At 39.1% G+C, this 16,499-nt stretch overlaps 1 protein-coding gene across 1 annotated transcript in view; it reads right to left on the bottom strand.

The window, feature by feature from the left end:
* pcdh15b (protocadherin-related 15b) overlaps positions 1 to 16,499 on the bottom strand; it is an 831,732-nt gene that overhangs the window by 584,594 nt on the left and 230,639 nt on the right. Inside the window, exons 6-7 of the mRNA XM_059948101.1 lie at positions 5,554 to 5,673; positions 2,247 to 2,357 (exon numbers count right to left, since the gene is read on the bottom strand). Coding sequence (XP_059804084.1) covers positions 2,247 to 2,357; positions 5,554 to 5,673 — 231 coding nt within the window. The remainder of the gene's footprint in view (positions 1 to 2,246; positions 2,358 to 5,553; positions 5,674 to 16,499) is intronic.

Raw genomic sequence — 16,499 nt, 5'->3', positions numbered from 1 at the left:
ATGTTCCAGCACCAGTCCTTGCAGGACACCACTGGTCACAGGCCTCCAGACTGAGTAATAGCCTTTCATGTCTTCTATAGGCAAGCCAGTTCCGGATTGCGTCCACAGACGCAATTTGGACGGAGTTCAGAAGTCGGATATGGTAATTATACTGATGGAAGTATACTACAGGTCACTCCAAAAGCCACTGAGAGATTAAGGAACAGATGTGTGGTCCGATTATGGAAATATGCAGAGATAGTAGGGTTGTCATAAAGGGTGTGCTTAGGGGCAGACAACATGACTTTGTGCACAGAGGTCAGGCCTAACAAATTTGGTCGAGTTTTTTGAGGAGGTGACAAAGGCGCTTAATGAGGGTTATGGCAGTAGACGTTTTCTACATGGCTGTCAGTAAGGTATTTCTCAAGGTACTTCATGGAGGCTTGATTCAGAAGATAAAGATACATAGGATCCAGGGTGAATTACAAGTTTGAATCCGGAACTGACTTGTCTATAGAAGACATGAAAGGCCATTACTCTGTCTGGAGGCCTGTGACCAGTGGTGTCCTGCAAGGACTGGTGCTGGAACATCTGTTGTTTGTGATATATATCAACAATTTGGGTGAAAATGTAGATGGGTAGATCAGTAAGTTTGCAGATGACACCAAGATTTGTGTACTTGTGGATGCTATAAAGGACTACAAGAGAATACAGCAGAATATAGTCTAGTTACAGATAAGGGCAGAAAGGTAGAAGAAAGGTGTTTGAGATGGGCACTTTTTAGAAGTCAAATGAAAGGAGAAAGTATACAGTTAATGGTAGTCTCTTTAACAGCAGTGAGATCCAGAGGGAACTTGGGGATCAGTTTCATAGTTAACTGAACGTGGTTGGGCTAGTGAATAAGGTAATAAAGTAGGTATATGGAATTCTTTCCTTCATTGATAGAGGTGTGAGTATAAGAGTAAGGAAGTCATGCTGTAGCTGCATCAAACTTTAGTCAGACCACTCTTAGAGTAATGTGTGATGTTCTGGTCATCCCATTACAGAAAGGATATGAAGACTGTGGAAAATGTGCAGAAGAGGCTTACCAGGATACTGCCAGGATTAGAGGGAATGAACTCAAGGAAAAGTTGGACAAATTTTGGTTGTTCTCCCTAGGGTGTCAGAATTTGAGGGAAGATTTGATGGAGATTTTTAAAATTATAAGAGGCAGAGATAGGATAGACAGTCAGACTTCTCTCCAGTGTAGAAATATCAAACACTAGAGGATATACTTTTGAGGTTAGAGGGCAGTGTGAGAGACAACATTTTATTTTACATAGAGACTGGACTGAGTTAACAGGGCAATAGCAGAAGCAGGTGGTTTTGGTGGCATTTATAAGGCTTTTATGTAGGTACATAAATATGAAAGGAATGGAGGGATATTGTTGATACACAGGAGGAAGCTGGCGTCAAGATTAGTACAAGCAAGATTGGCACAACATTCTGGGCAAAATGGCCTGTCCATCTTTGTACTGTTCAATGTTCAATGAAACGTTTTCCAAATAGAAAGGAGCATAACAATGTGGATTAGAAATTAATTTCCACAAATGATTCACTATGACGATCTCTGCAAAGACAGGAAGCAGGTCAAGGCAGATTTCTTGCTGAACACTAGGTCCCCTGTTTGTCATTTATCAAGATACTTATCCTTTGTGCTTATTTTTCTGAAGAAGTGTTAGTTGATCATGTTTCAATTACTTTTGAAGACCATAAACATGTCAAAAATGATCTGAGTCACAAATCTTAAAACGATTTCATTTCCAGGAGACATTTCCATATAAGTTTGGAAATGATATACTCTAGCTGACATTGACACAATAATTAATGTTGTTCCAAAACTTGTTTTTGAAATCTATAAAAGAAGCCATATACATAAACTAGATTTCAAAGCACAATTATTTCAAAATAAATGTGTCACTTCAAATTGCCTGACGAAAATTATATGCACTTTATTTCAAGAATTCAGCCAACTACAGTACTTACTTTCTGGTAAGAGAAATTGCATTATTTTCTAAGAGAAATTAACTGTCACTGTTTTACAATTACCTGCAAACTATGTTTGCTTAAACACTGTGCATGGTTCTGATAATTTCAGTTAGATGATCTAACAACATCAATTAAATGACATCTAAAATATTAATCTTATCAACCATCCAGCCTATTGGACAGTATAAAATTGACAAAATATAAATAATGCTAGGAAAGCTATTCAAATAATATCTTACATTGGCTTGAACAATGACATAGTAACGTGTTTTTTCTTCATAATTTAGTCTTCTCCTTAAGACCACAGCTCCTGTTAATGAGAGTGGAATGTCAAATGTCCTGCCAGATTCCTATGAACACAAAAAGACAAGTTCTAGTTTACACAGTACCCCTGTCAAATGTTATTCAACCACATTAACAGCATTTTCGTTCAACCTTTTGCACCATCTAACAAAAATCATTCCTTTGCTTCACAGCAACAGAAAATTAAAATAGTATTTTTGAATATAATTTTATTAATGGCTTACTTAATTTTAAAATGCAATATTTCATTAACATGGCGTCAAGAGAATCTTGTTCGTTAACTTTTGGTAGGGTTCGATTTAAAACTACATAGTAAAATGAGGCATTTGTCATACTTAGCAGGTCAGTTGTTTAAAATGCAGATTGATATTTAAAAACAGGGTTAATTAACCTGCTACACCATGAACACTGCTTTACTTTCATGTTTGTTACTACTCAAAAAGGATTTCTGCTTAAAGCAACAAATAATTTGAAGTAAACTTTAGGCAAAGTGTAAAATAATATTGTTGAATTAATACATTTGACATTGGTACTTAAAAATATAATTACCATCATTTTGACAGTATCGTTTTGTTTGAGCTCATGAAAAAAGGAAACCGCCAGGCTATGTCTAACACTCATCTTTGCCAATATATTTATTTTCTGGGATTCAATTTAGAAATATCATGAAAAATACTGAAGAGTGAACACTTAATCAAAGTCGGATAAATGTTCCAAATGAGCTCCAGGATTTCCTTCAGGTTTCTCATAAGCAACTACTGTAAGCACATTTATCCATCCATTCATCTTTTCTGCCACAGTCAAAACAGTCAAATAAGGAGAGAAAACATTGGGAATTCCAGTCAATGGGTAAGTATAGACATAGTCCCCTTCACGTCTTCTTTGCACATAGTTTATTTACTATTGAATAGTAATTTTTTTTAAATGACAAACTTTTGGAGTCACAGAAAGACTGCGGATACCAGAGAGTTACACAAAAAGCGTGGAGGAATTCAGCAGATCAAGTAGACTGGAGATGAACAGTCAATGTGTCGAGCCAAGACCCTTCATCAGGGCTGGAAAGGAGAACCACAGTGAAATGATGGGTGAGCATGAGCTTGCAGGTGATACGTGAGTAAGTGGTGGAGTGAGGAAGCTGGAAGGTGTTAAGACAAAGAGGCAAAATGCTGAAAAAGATGGAATTTTATAGAAGACAGAGGAGCATGGAATAAAGAGCAGGAGGTGGAGATCCAGAGGGAACAAACTTGATGATGTTCAGTTCATGGGAGAGGGAGGAGGGAAAAGGGAAGAGGTAATACCACCAGAAGGACAAGGGAAAACAAGAATGGGGAGCAGTGACAGAGTTGAGTGATGAGTGATCACTGGAAGTAAGAGAAATCAAGGTTCAAGATTGTTTAAAGTCATTTACCGTACACAAGAATAAAGGAGAACAAAATAATTGTTATTCCAGATCTGATGCAGCTTGAAAAACACAATAAAATAAAGAACACAATATTTTAAAAAACATAATACATATAAGATAGCTCATATACATATTGATTGTACGTCCATAAAGTGATGCTGTATATAAAATAGTAGTGAGTGAGTGTGTGTGTGTGTGTGTGTCTCTCTCTCTCTCTCTCTCTCTCTCTCTCTCTCAGATGTCGGATAGGCTGGTGCCAGTAATGTGTCGGGCAGTTTTGGATACTTGTTTTAGAACCTTCCTGTCCACCACAGAGCTGCTTCCGTACCATGCAGTGTTGATGCTGTTAAGTTAGAGACTACCAAGATGGCATTGTTTCCCTCATCCACATTTAGCCTCAACTTGGCTCAGATCGTGACTGTGATAACAGACACAGCAAAGATGCTGAACAATGCTTGATTCAGAAGAATCTTTTGGAGCATGTGCTGAGGACAGTTATCACAGAAGTATGCAGCACAGAGAAAGACCAATTTTTTCGTCATGATTCTGCCATCTCCTTTGAAATCTATTAAATAAATTATGCCCACTTCTTTCTCTGCACTTTTCCTGTAGACTTGCAATATCTTCCCTTTTATAAGTTCTCTATTATATTTGTCAATAAATCTGTTTTCAACAGCCTTTCTAGCAGTATATTTTAGATAATAACAACCAGTGTAACAGATGAATCATCTCCTTTTTAATTCTTCCACTATTTATTTGTCTTTTATCGTCGTTGGCCATGCCAACATTTGGAAGTAGTTTATGTACACCAACTCGATGACAATATTTGATTTCAATCATCTTTATCACCTCTCTTCAACTTTCCTTTCTCAAGAGCACAATCTCAGCTTCATCACTCACATTGATGAGTAAAATTAAAATGTGGAATCTTCTGTTAACAATTCTTGATTTATTTATCTAAGGGCTTCCTCATTTGATCTTCCAACATCCTCCCTGCAGCATGACGTCCAGAAATGGACGTTATGTCCATGGTGAAGCTAATTAGAGACTTTATTAAGTAATTGCAGGATTATATGTTCACTGATCTAAATTGTGTTTCTGCAGATTAGTAAAATCAATTTATTTATTTGATTTCTTGTGAGTGTCTAAACCAGCAGGGCAGCACCTAGTAATGATTGTTCTAGACTACTTTAGAGAGTTTTATGTTACAGTGTTCTCCGTGGGGGGTAGAGGGGGGAACCCAGAAACATTAACCATGGCCCACAAGACATGCCCTCTGTTCAAGAAGGACAGACCATGGAGCTACCATGGACTCTTCACCAATAATTGGACATCAGTGGGTTATCGCTTCTTTGTAAACTGCTTACCCAAATTGACTTAAACTCAAAAAATCTGAACAACCAAGTATTTTCAGTGTAAGCTGCACTTACCCTCAGCTGCACACACCCCCTCCCTTCTTTTTTCCTCAGGAGAACACTAACCTTTTCCCAAACAAAACCTTCGGTACAAATCCAGAACTTGTGCATATTTGACTTTATCATTTTAGATCTCAGCACATGTGCTTGTGATGCAGCTGCTCACTAGTTTTTCATGGTACATACCTTGTGGTATTTGTGCACATGTCAATAAAGTCGATTAGATTTGACCATTTCCTATAAGGTATTTACCCACAAAAGCTATTTTCAGCATGTTAAAATCAGAGATAAAAATAAAAAGTGCTGGAAATAATCTACAGGCAATACAAAACCTGTGGAGCAAAAGAGAGAGTTGATACTTAAAGGCAATGAGATTAGGACTTTTGTCCCCACATGAAAAGAATAAACCCACCATACTATACTTACTGGATCATTTGGATTATGTTGAATAACATATTCAATCTGTCCATTAGGGCCATCATCGATGTCAGTGGCTCCATTTCTTCCCGAGAAACCAGTAAAAATGGTTGTCCCAACTGGTGTCAACTGCGGGTGAATCAGAAAATAGAATACCACAATCCATCTGCTACAAAATATCCAAAATACACCGTTAAATGTTAATGGACAGTATGAATGAAATGTACCTGAATGATTCAAGAACCCATGGAACACTATTAAATGTGCCTGAACCTATATGTAAAGCATACCTTCAAATCATTCAGGATCTGGCACAACTCTATAGGAATTGAAATCAAAGCATTTACTAAGTATTTGAAGCATTCCAAGAGGGGGTAGTGAAGACATCGAGCCCACATCCGTCTCTCAGGAAAGAGAAGAAAAGCATCCAAAGCCTGAATTTCTTGGATGATGAATATTAAATTATAATATGACAGAACAGGAGTTGATGACAACTGTAAGCAACAACATGGAAAAATAATGCTGAACAAAGCAATCATAAATTCCACCATGAACCAGCTGCAAAAGGAGGTGGGTTGGGCATGGGGCTAGAAGTTCCATCATGTAAAAACTCAGAGCTACAGAAGCACCCACAGAAGCTCCAAAGATCTCATTCTTGGAACAAGAAAGATCTTCACCCAGTTTACCCAGTTCTGGGGCAGCCTATGCCCCAGTAGGGGTGATAAGAAAAGAAGGAAGGAAAGAAATCATAGGAGTGGATTTCAAAAATGGGAACCATGAGACTAACACAAATTAAAACCTAAATATATAAATATGAAAAGGAACATCAACATAACTAGGCCCAAGATGAAGACCAATTTAGTGGTGGAGAGGATAAGCAAGGTACTAAGTGAGCAAGTAGTATGTTTTCATCGGAAGAACTACCACTCTTGCATGAAGAAAGGATATAGCAGCAAAATTAAATATGGTAAAATTAGATATTTAGAATGAAAACCATCCTCAGCACAGCTTTTTTAGTGTGAGTGAGATATCTCCTAGGCTGCAGGAGGTGGAGGGGGTGGGCAAAGGCAAAAATTAAGAGGCCTTCAGCCACAGTCTTCTAATCCTCCTTAGATGAATGGTTGGTGTCAGAGGACTGGAGAATTACAGATGTTATATTACTGTGTAGTATAGAACCAGCTTCAGAATGGCTGGAGCACAGACAGTAGGGACAATGAGCTAACTGCAAAATCTGCTTAGAAATGTAGGAAGTACACACATAACAATTACAAATTTACTGTAAGGTACTTTGTTGCAGAATGTATCCAATCACAATGTCAAGGCCTCACAGACCATACCAGTCAATGTACAGGCTGACCTAAAAGAGCCTTGATAACAAAAACTTTTGAAAAACATTTTTAACAGCTGATTCAGTTACACCCTCAGCTTATTAAGAACTTTGAATAATTCAGGAACATTTCAAATCATTCAAAATACAAGATTAGAAGAAAAAAAATTAACAAAAAAGTAGAAAGTGTTAGGATAACCTTTCTTTGAGATCCACCAATATGTAACCTGATTAGGGTGCATCAGTATAAGAAATTTGAGTTGCTATGTTCTTTGTGGTAGATTTTCTCTCAGTTTTTCCCAATAAGAATACATTTTTTTGAGAAAGGATACAAAAGCAAGAGTGAATATGCCTACTCTAAAGATTAAAAATTAGCTTTGTTTGTCACATGCATTGAAACATGCCGTGAAATGCATCGGTTACATCAAACCAGTTCAGCAGGGATTGTGCTGAGCAGCCTGCAAGCTTTGCCATGCTTCTGGTGCAACACAGCATGTGCACAACTTACTATCCTAAACCCTTGCATGTTTGGAATGTGGAAGGAAACTAGAATATCTGGACAAAGTCTATGTGGTCACAGGAAGAATATACATGCTCCTTACAAGCAGCAGCGACAATTGAACACTGATCTGTAAAGCGTTGTGCTAAACTCTATGCTACCATGCCTGTCTTGTGAAGAGTTATTACTGAAGTATGAATATGAGTTTCACTCCTGGCTATCGCTCTGTCTGAGCAGAATTAAATACATTTTTATTATTAATAACATATATTTGTCACTACATACATTATCTCTGGCTAAACCCATTACACATCTGTATAAAGGAAATAAAACAAAAATATTGGCATTCTTCCATTCTTCTCTAGCCATATCATTAACCACACTTCCACCACAGCAAAGTTCCCCATATGCTTTTATAATATTTGGTTCAATTGTCACCCGAACACTCAATTTAGCAACGAAGTCACAATCTAAAAGTAATTAGTATTCACCAAGAAACAATCAACAGATTAAGAACTTTGATTGCATGCGACATTACTGCTAAAAAATACAATCAAATTATGATGGAGGAGATCTTCCATTGACTAGCGAGGCTCTTGATGAGACTTCTTGTGACATCACCTGCTAGTTAATCAGAGGGGCCAAGATAAGCGCAGAGTCACTCTGAGTGCAACAGGCTCCTTTGCCTTCAATTCCCTGACACCAGAAAGCCTCCTCACCGACGTCAAAACAGTTTTACAGGTTAAGCAACTGTAAATGCTGTGATATTTACATACTCAAATAATCAGAAATACTGAACCATAAAAGTACTACAGGTTAAACTAATTAAAAGGAACTAAATATATGAAGAGTCATGACAACAGAATTATTGACAGTTAAATCAGTTCAACTGAATCAACAGAAAAAAAATAACTTGCATGTACTGTCTCCGGATCAGACATTTCTTTCTAATTGTTACGAATCCCATAACTGGAGAACTTACCAGCAAAGATAGAGAGGTCCGTTGAAGTCTGATGTCACTATTTTCAAACGTTTTATTTATAAAGGGACACAAAAGTAGGGTTAATACATACATTCAGGTAGTGCACATCGTCAACACTCAATCTAAAGTGTGGGTATAGTAATAATCATCATTAGGAAGTGAGCTCTGCTGTTGTCTAGGGGTTAATAGATTGTCCGTTGGAAATATAAAAGTCACTCAGAAAGTCTGCAGGCCTCAGTCCTTTGAAAATCGCTGGGTTTCACGTGGGGCGACCGAGAGAGAGAGATTGGGGGAGAAGAGAAAGAACTTGCCGAGTCTTGATGAATCTTCCGTGAAATCGGGGGAGCGTTGGTTTCCTCTCCCCGATGTTAGTTAAAAGCAGTTTTCTGTGATTCCAGCCACAAATTCCAATCCCGGAATCTAACGCACGTGGCTTCCTTCAGAATGGCTTCCCGCTACTGCGGGATCACTCTCTCGTGTCTTCTTGGTGCATCTGAGGGGGCTGTTACCCTGAGACTCTCCTTTATACTTCCTCACGGGGTCGCAGGTGTCAATCAGGTTGGGATGATGCAATCTCTCTCTCAACCAGCACACCTTGCCCGAGGGCTTTTCACGTGGTCTCCATGAGACAATAGTCGCTGTTGTCTTATTCTGTATCCCGGGTAGGACGTGCAATTTGGCATGTTCCTCTCTCTCTCTCACTTCCTGGGTCTACTGACCCCCCCCCTCAATGGGTGCTCTTGCGATTCTCACAAAGGAGGGGGCTGGGATCATAACATAATTAAGTCATTGGATTCACTGGACTTGCATCAGGTTAATCTGGTATAGATGTAAAGTGCCATATTCCCAGTAAATGTTGATAAATCTAAGGAAACTTGTTCTGCCTCTTACTCCCCGTTCCACCATCATCCTTGAGAAGCACAGTAGAACAATACCGGTGCATTGGAACATCTGAAAAGAAGGCAACATTTTTGTCCTCACCCCAAGGTCCCAAGTTTATTCCCTGTTAAATTTGTAAAAGTTCAAAGTAAATTTATTATCAAGTAATTATTTGGCACCATATACTACCCTGAGATTCATTTTATTGCAGGCAGTCACAGTTGAACAAGGAAATACAACAGAATCAAAGAAAAACTATGCGCAAAGAAAGACTGGCAAATGACCAATGTGCAAAAGACAAGCAGCGCAAATACAATCAAGCAAACAAATAAATGAATAAAATTGAGAAAATGAGTCGAAGAGTCCTTGAAAGTGATAGATTGTGGAATCAATTCAGTGTTCAGTGAAGTCATCCATGCTGGTTCAAGTGCCTGATGGCTGTAGGAAAATAACTGTTCCTAAACCTGATGGTGTGGAACCTAAGACTCCTGCACCTCCTTCCTGATAGCAGCAACGAGAAGGGAACGTGGCCTGGATGGACGGGGTCCTTGATGAAGGATGCACTTTCTTGTGGCAGACTTCCTTCTAGATGTGCTCAATGCTGGGAGGGTTAAGCCACAGTTAGAAAAAAATCCCACTTAATAAATGCATAAGCATCTGATTAACTAGTTGCAGTAAAATATTTTGTAGGCACTGGGAATATCATTCAATAACTTTGTTCTTCTGGCTCTGAATCCTTTAGAAGCACAATTCCACAGAAGGGAAGCACATCAGCTAAACATTACAAAGTCTGCAGACTTGGGACTCCATCCAAAAGGCAATGTCAGACCTAAGGAAATCCAATTTGAAGCTAGTGATATTAACATGTACCTGGCACGGTTAGGCATGAAAGAAAGTTAATCTTGACAAATGGCTCACCCTGAAATGCTTGAAAGGAAGAAAGATAATAAGAAGTTTGGCTAGTACACTGCTGCCAAGAAAATGACCTGAGGAAGCAGTGACTGATACAGTATGTCTTAATGTTGAAAATACACTATCCCAAAGGAAATGTTCATTATCATGCTAACCTTCCGGATACAGATGTGCACAAAAAGAATTTAGAGGGACAGATTTGACATTCAGGGCTTGTAAGTAAACCTAGGAAACTAATGCCTATTTCTCTTTTAATGTGTTGTGGGTCTCCATACCACTTTCAGAGCTCTACGTGTTTTCAATTCTGAATACCATCCTACCTACAGGACACAATACCCTTCAAGCCTAGCAGACAACTGCACACTGACTTTACAATAAAGAAATGCTCAGCAGTCGCCCACATGGAGCTGGTCAGCATATCATTAACAAGCACAGAGCGGGTGAAGGAAACAAAACACGAGCAGGTCCTAGTGGTGATGGCAAGTACAATAATAGCATCTTTTTAAAAATTTGACCAAGTGTGAAAAACAAGTTTGCAATGATAGTGCTGCTTCAATCTGTTTTGTTGACAGTATCAGAAAATTTCCTCTTTTGCATTGAACTGTAGGTCACACAAGCCATTGAGAGCAGTTCTGAGTCAGCTCCTATCAAAAGAACAAGAGCCAGAAGCAACTAGACAAGTCTGAGTGGAGCTGAAATAGTGCAGATTATCAGCTAAAGGCAGCACTGGATTAAACCAAATGACAAAAAGTCAGCACCTTTAGGGACACACTAGCTGAGCAAAGGCCACTGCTGGTTACTGAGCACAGTGCATTTCCAGGAGTTTCAGCCCTCATCAGCCTACTCACAGGGTCAATGCTTTGAGCAATAACACCCAAGTGCATCGTTTGCCTTTCAGTACACCAGCCCAGAACATCCGTTAGCAGCAGCCTATCACTTAACTAAAAAGAAAACAGTTAATATTGTTAAGTCCTGTGGGAGGGCCTTCCATAATCGTACAACACTGTTGTGTTGATGGCTGTGGGGTAGGTGGCAGGGTTAAGGAAGAAGCCTCCACTAAAGATATCATTAGACTTTCCAATTAGCTAGCTGTCAAACTGCCAAAAACAATGACTTTTTTCCTGAATATTTCTGACATTCAGAAACAGTTAACATCATGAGTCAAACCCTCACACCAGGCAACAGCGTTTCTGTTGGACTTTGCAACAACTTTCAAATGTTCAAGACCGGCAGAGGCTTAAGTTAGCAGTGGCACATTCTGCTGTAGTGTCTGTGCTGTCCTATAGTTAAACCTGGGCAGCATCCCCACTGAAGTCAATGTGAAGAAGCCATTGCTGGACAGATGGAAAGTATTTAATTTACTCTCTTATGGTGGGTTGAATGGTCTTCTGTGTTGTAGTCATACAATGATTCTATTTAATTGTTTTTAAGCATGTGTGAGTGCTTTAGAGCTTTAAATCTTTTTTTCAATTTTTAACTTTTGTATTCTTAAACAACTTCAATACTTGTCAATCAAGTCATTTTCATTGACAGCGCTGAGCATATGGATGGAGCCTCTCCAGCTATCAAGGCCTTACTCAGTCCTCAGCATCCACAGAGAAAGGCTTCGTAAGAAAATGGACCATGTTAATGTGCTCACAAACAAGAGAGAATCTGCAGATGCTGGAAATCCAAGCAACAGACATAAAATGCTGGCAGAACTCAGCAGGCCAGGCAGCATCTATGGAAAAAAAGTACAGTTGATGTAACAGGCCAAGACCATTTAGTAGGACTGGAGAAAAACTCCTCATCTTGAACTTTGAAGGTTTCCTTTCAGTAAATCAAAGATCGGGTGGTTGGTTCTCATCATGATATAAACTGGAAGAAGACTCTACAGCAAAGGCAGTAACTCTGCAAAAATTAATTTGGTGTTGACTGGACTAGCATTGAATATATTGGAATTAAAGGCACAATGCTTGTGAACATCAAAAAATTCAAGCAAAAGCAGTTAAACCAACATTCACTCACTTACTATTCGTTACGAGAACACATTTAATTTCACACATTGAAATTATGTAAGAGGGTAGTGACCAAATATAAATCATATAATGATACCAATAAAACATTATGACTGCACATTATAAAGAATAATTGCTTTAACATGCTCATCAAACTATGACCTGGCAAACAAAAATCATTCAAACAGATTTTTGGCTACAGGACAATGAAGGAAATAATTATTTTTGCATATATTTTAAAACAATTTCCATAAATAACAGCGCAAATGAAATTTGGCACATTAGATCTATGTGGGTTCCCATCAGAGCAATAATGTCAGACCTGGTCCCTCTTTCCTCATTTCCCTGTCAATCTGTGATCTATTCTCTCTCAAATGCCAATCAACTACCCTTTAATTGTTTTACTCATCTTCACTGGTAATTAGCAGCAGTCATTAAGTTTATACCAACATGGTTTTTGGGACAAGGGAGGAAACAAGCACAAGGTAGAAAACAGAACTGGTGATGAGAGTTCTCCGTCCAAGTAACACCTGAGGTCAGGATATGGAGCTGTGAGACAGCAGTTACTGCTGTGCACTGGGGCAAATTATCCAAATAACTTCAGTTCTGGTATCTTGCAAGACTAATATACTCCCCTACTGCACAGGTTCCATTGGGTCCATGCTCATGCTTTTGGCTTCTCATCTGCTGTGCCTATTGCATTGCTTGTGTTGCTCTCTACTATCTTCTGTGGCAAGGCTTCTTCAAAGAGCAAAGATGCTACAATGGATGATGTTGAGGGCCACCTGGAGCTGGGAAAAAGGACCATGCTGCTGCAGACTCTCAGTTGTAAACTGATGATAGTTCCTGAGACAGCAAGTCCCATTCTACTCTGCTCTCTGTTCCAACATATGATGCAAAGGTTTCATTAACCCAGAATGTTTTTATAATCCTCCGTTGAACAAAATGAGGATAATATATTTAATAAATGTATTAAATCCATTTCCGGCGGGGATACAGTGCACATCAAGTCGCACTGCCCAAACCCCAGCTGTTTAACACTACCCTAATCACAGGACAATTTACCAATTAACCTACTAACCCATATATCTTGGACTGTGTGAGGAAACCAGAATACCTAGAGAAAACCCACGTGGTTACGGATGGAACATACAAACTCCTTCCAGACAGAGCCAGAATTGAACAAACTCCGGAATGCCCAAACTGCAATAGCATCATCCTACCCATCCTACCACACTGCTGCAGTGAAGAAGATGTGAATCCTGCCACCAAGATCCTACATGGCATGGTCTTGGTGGCTACATTTCAACTCTAAGATTATGGGGTAATGATAATTTATTTATCAAGGATCAACTTTATTCACCATATATATTTACATATATTATGAATTTATTATGGTGCATGTTGGCAAAACATACAACAGAAAACAATATTCAACGATTATAAAGAACAGAACATTATATTGGAATAAAGTTAGGAGTATGTGTCATTAATAAAATGTACATAAATACATAAATACTAGCATGTACTTATAAAGTAAACAACATTATAAAAAGTGGGTTAAATAGTTTATAGTGCAGGGGCTGAGGTAATAGATGTGGGGGGGTATATAATGGGAGGGGGTAAGTAGAATGGTTGATCAGATTAACTGCCTGGGGGAAGAAACTTTGAAGGTGGCATGAAGTTTTTGTTTTAATAACCCTATAGTGCTTTCCAGAAGGAAGCTTTTGGAAAAAGCAGTTTGCTGGGTGGGTAGGGTTCTCCTGCCTGCTTCTTTGTTCTGAACACATACAAATCCTGAAATGATGGTAGACTACAGCTTGTGACCTTTTACAGTTCACTGTCATTTTTGTATATCGCGAGAGGATGCTGCACCAAACTAGACAGTAACAGCTGATGTGAGAATGCTCCCGATGATGGCAGTGTAGAATTGCACCAGCATGTTCTGGGGAAGATGAAATTTTACCATCTGCTGAAAGAAGAACATCCTCTGCCGAGCTTTTTTGTTAATGAAGGAGATGTGGTTCTCCCACATGAGATCTTGAGATATAATGATGCCAAGAACCTGAATGTTGAAATGGTGCTAATTGTAGGATCCTGTACTATGAGCAAGAGGATGACAGGATGATTGTTTCCATATATTCTCAGAAAGGCAGCAGTGTAGTAAGAGTGCTTTTCCTGAATACTTCAGCTGCATTTTCCAAAGCCAACTGTGGCCACAGTTGCTATCAGTATTCTGATCACAGCCAACTGAACAGTGAGGCTTACAATGCTGTGTGCACCACATTTAAATAACAGAATTATCAGGAGCAAGCTCAACACACCAAACACATCGCCTCGATAAGGAGCAGCCACCATTAGCAAAGGCCAGCAACATACGTTTAATGACGGAAATGTCGGTGTTGGAAGTTTAAATCTGAAACCGTGCACTTATGTAGCGACTTCTGTGAGCTCGTGGTATCCTGAGGCACATCACCACCAAGCTAGTATTTCTGTGATGACTATTGTAACATGTGTACAAGAGTGCACAGCAAGAACCCAGAAGAACATTGTGAAAAATCCCCAGATAATCAATTGGAGTGAATTTAAAGAGCAAATACGAGGAAATCTGCAGAAGCTGGAAATTCAAACAACAACACACACAAAATGCTGGTAGAACACAGCAGGCTAGGCAGCAACAATAGGGAGAAGTGCTGTCGACGTTTTGGGCCGAGACCCTTCGTCAGGACTAACCCAACGGAAAGATAGTAAGAGATTTGAAAGTAGAGGGGGGAGGGGGAAATGTGAAATGATTTCCCCCTCCCCCCACTACTTTCAAATCTCTTACTATCTTTCCTTTCGGTTAGTCCTGACGAAGGGTCTCGGCCCGAAACGTCGACAGCGCTTCTCCCTATAGATGCTGCCTGGCCTGCTGTGTTACACCAGCATTTTGTGTGTGTTGTTAATTGGAGTGAATGACAGGTTAATGTGTTGGCCATGGCATTGGCTGAATATTTTTCTTTCTTTCTATTCTTTGACTAATACACATGTTTATTAAATTTAATAAACTTGTTGCAATATCGGAAAGAACTTTCATTTCATTACTTGGTAATTGGACAGCTTCACTCCCAATCCTAAACTGTAGTGAATAATCATTCTAACTAAAGCTGAGTGCTAATCAATAATTTTAGGAGATGAAAACAAGAGATTCTGCAAAGCTGACAACATATAATTAAATCATTTTTCAGGGGACAGATGAATTTGAACATCAAAGCAATTTTACAAAGGTGAATGCTACTCTGGGGACATACTTTCAACTAGAATTGAACATTTAAATAAGAGCCAGTGAGATGAAACTGCAGAGAATGTCTCTTCACAGGGACTTTTCAGCTAGCATTTTGAGTGCCGGGATTAGCTACTCAAATCAAGGATAATGTCCATCATCATTGAATTTAATAGCAGCTGGTTGGAGACTGGCTTGAGTAGGTCATGGTCAATGCCTGATAGTATCTTCACACAAATTAATGTTCAAAGTTGCTCATGAGGTTTTTAACCATTTTAGTTTCAAAAACTTTCTCAGTGGACACGTTTACAAACAAAAAGGAATGAGAGGCAACACACACAGGAATTGCAAAGGCTGTAAATGCATTTGTCAAGCCTTGAAAAATTTCAAAGCTTCAGGTGCTTCTATATACCAAACGTGTGCAGCTCAATCAACCAAAAATAGTAGTTAAATATGAATTTGTGCGTAGTTCTGCAAATCTTTCTCTGTTCCCATAAAATATAGGAGCAGAATAAGACCATTCAGCCCATCAAGCCTGCCATTCCATCATGACTCATTTTTTAAATATTTCTCAACCCCATTTTCCTGCCTTTTCTTCATAACCCTTAATCCCTTTACCAATCAAAACCTTTCAGTCTCTGCTTTAAATTCACTCAATGACTTGGCCTTCAAATCTGTGAATAGTCTCTACAGATTTACCACCTTCTAGCTGATAAAAATTCTTCTCATTTGGACTGAAAAGACATCCCTTCATTCTGAAGCTGAGCTCTCAGATCCTAAAACGTCCTCTAATGGGAACATCCTTCCTTGCTACCTACGCAACCTGCAAGTTAACCTTGAGGAAATCCTGCACTAGGACTTCCAAGCTCCTTTGCACCTCTGATTTCTGAATGTTCTCCCTATTTACAAAATAGTCTACATTTGTATTCCTGTTACCAAAGTGTATGATCATACACTTCTGGCTTCACCTATCATCTGGCTTCTCCTATCATCAAGTCTTCACCTGGCTTGTCCTCCTTTCCCTCCTCCCACCTTTCTGTTATGGCATCTTCCCCCCTACCTTTCCAGTCATGATAAAGTGTCTCAGTCTGAAACAT

The sequence above is a fragment of the Hypanus sabinus genome, chromosome 22 (genome assembly GCF_030144855.1).
Source record: "Hypanus sabinus isolate sHypSab1 chromosome 22, sHypSab1.hap1, whole genome shotgun sequence".
Classification (NCBI taxonomy): domain Eukaryota; kingdom Metazoa; phylum Chordata; class Chondrichthyes; order Myliobatiformes; family Dasyatidae; genus Hypanus; species Hypanus sabinus.
Note: the sequence above shows the minus strand (reverse complement) of the source record. Positions and strands in the feature narration are given on the sequence as shown.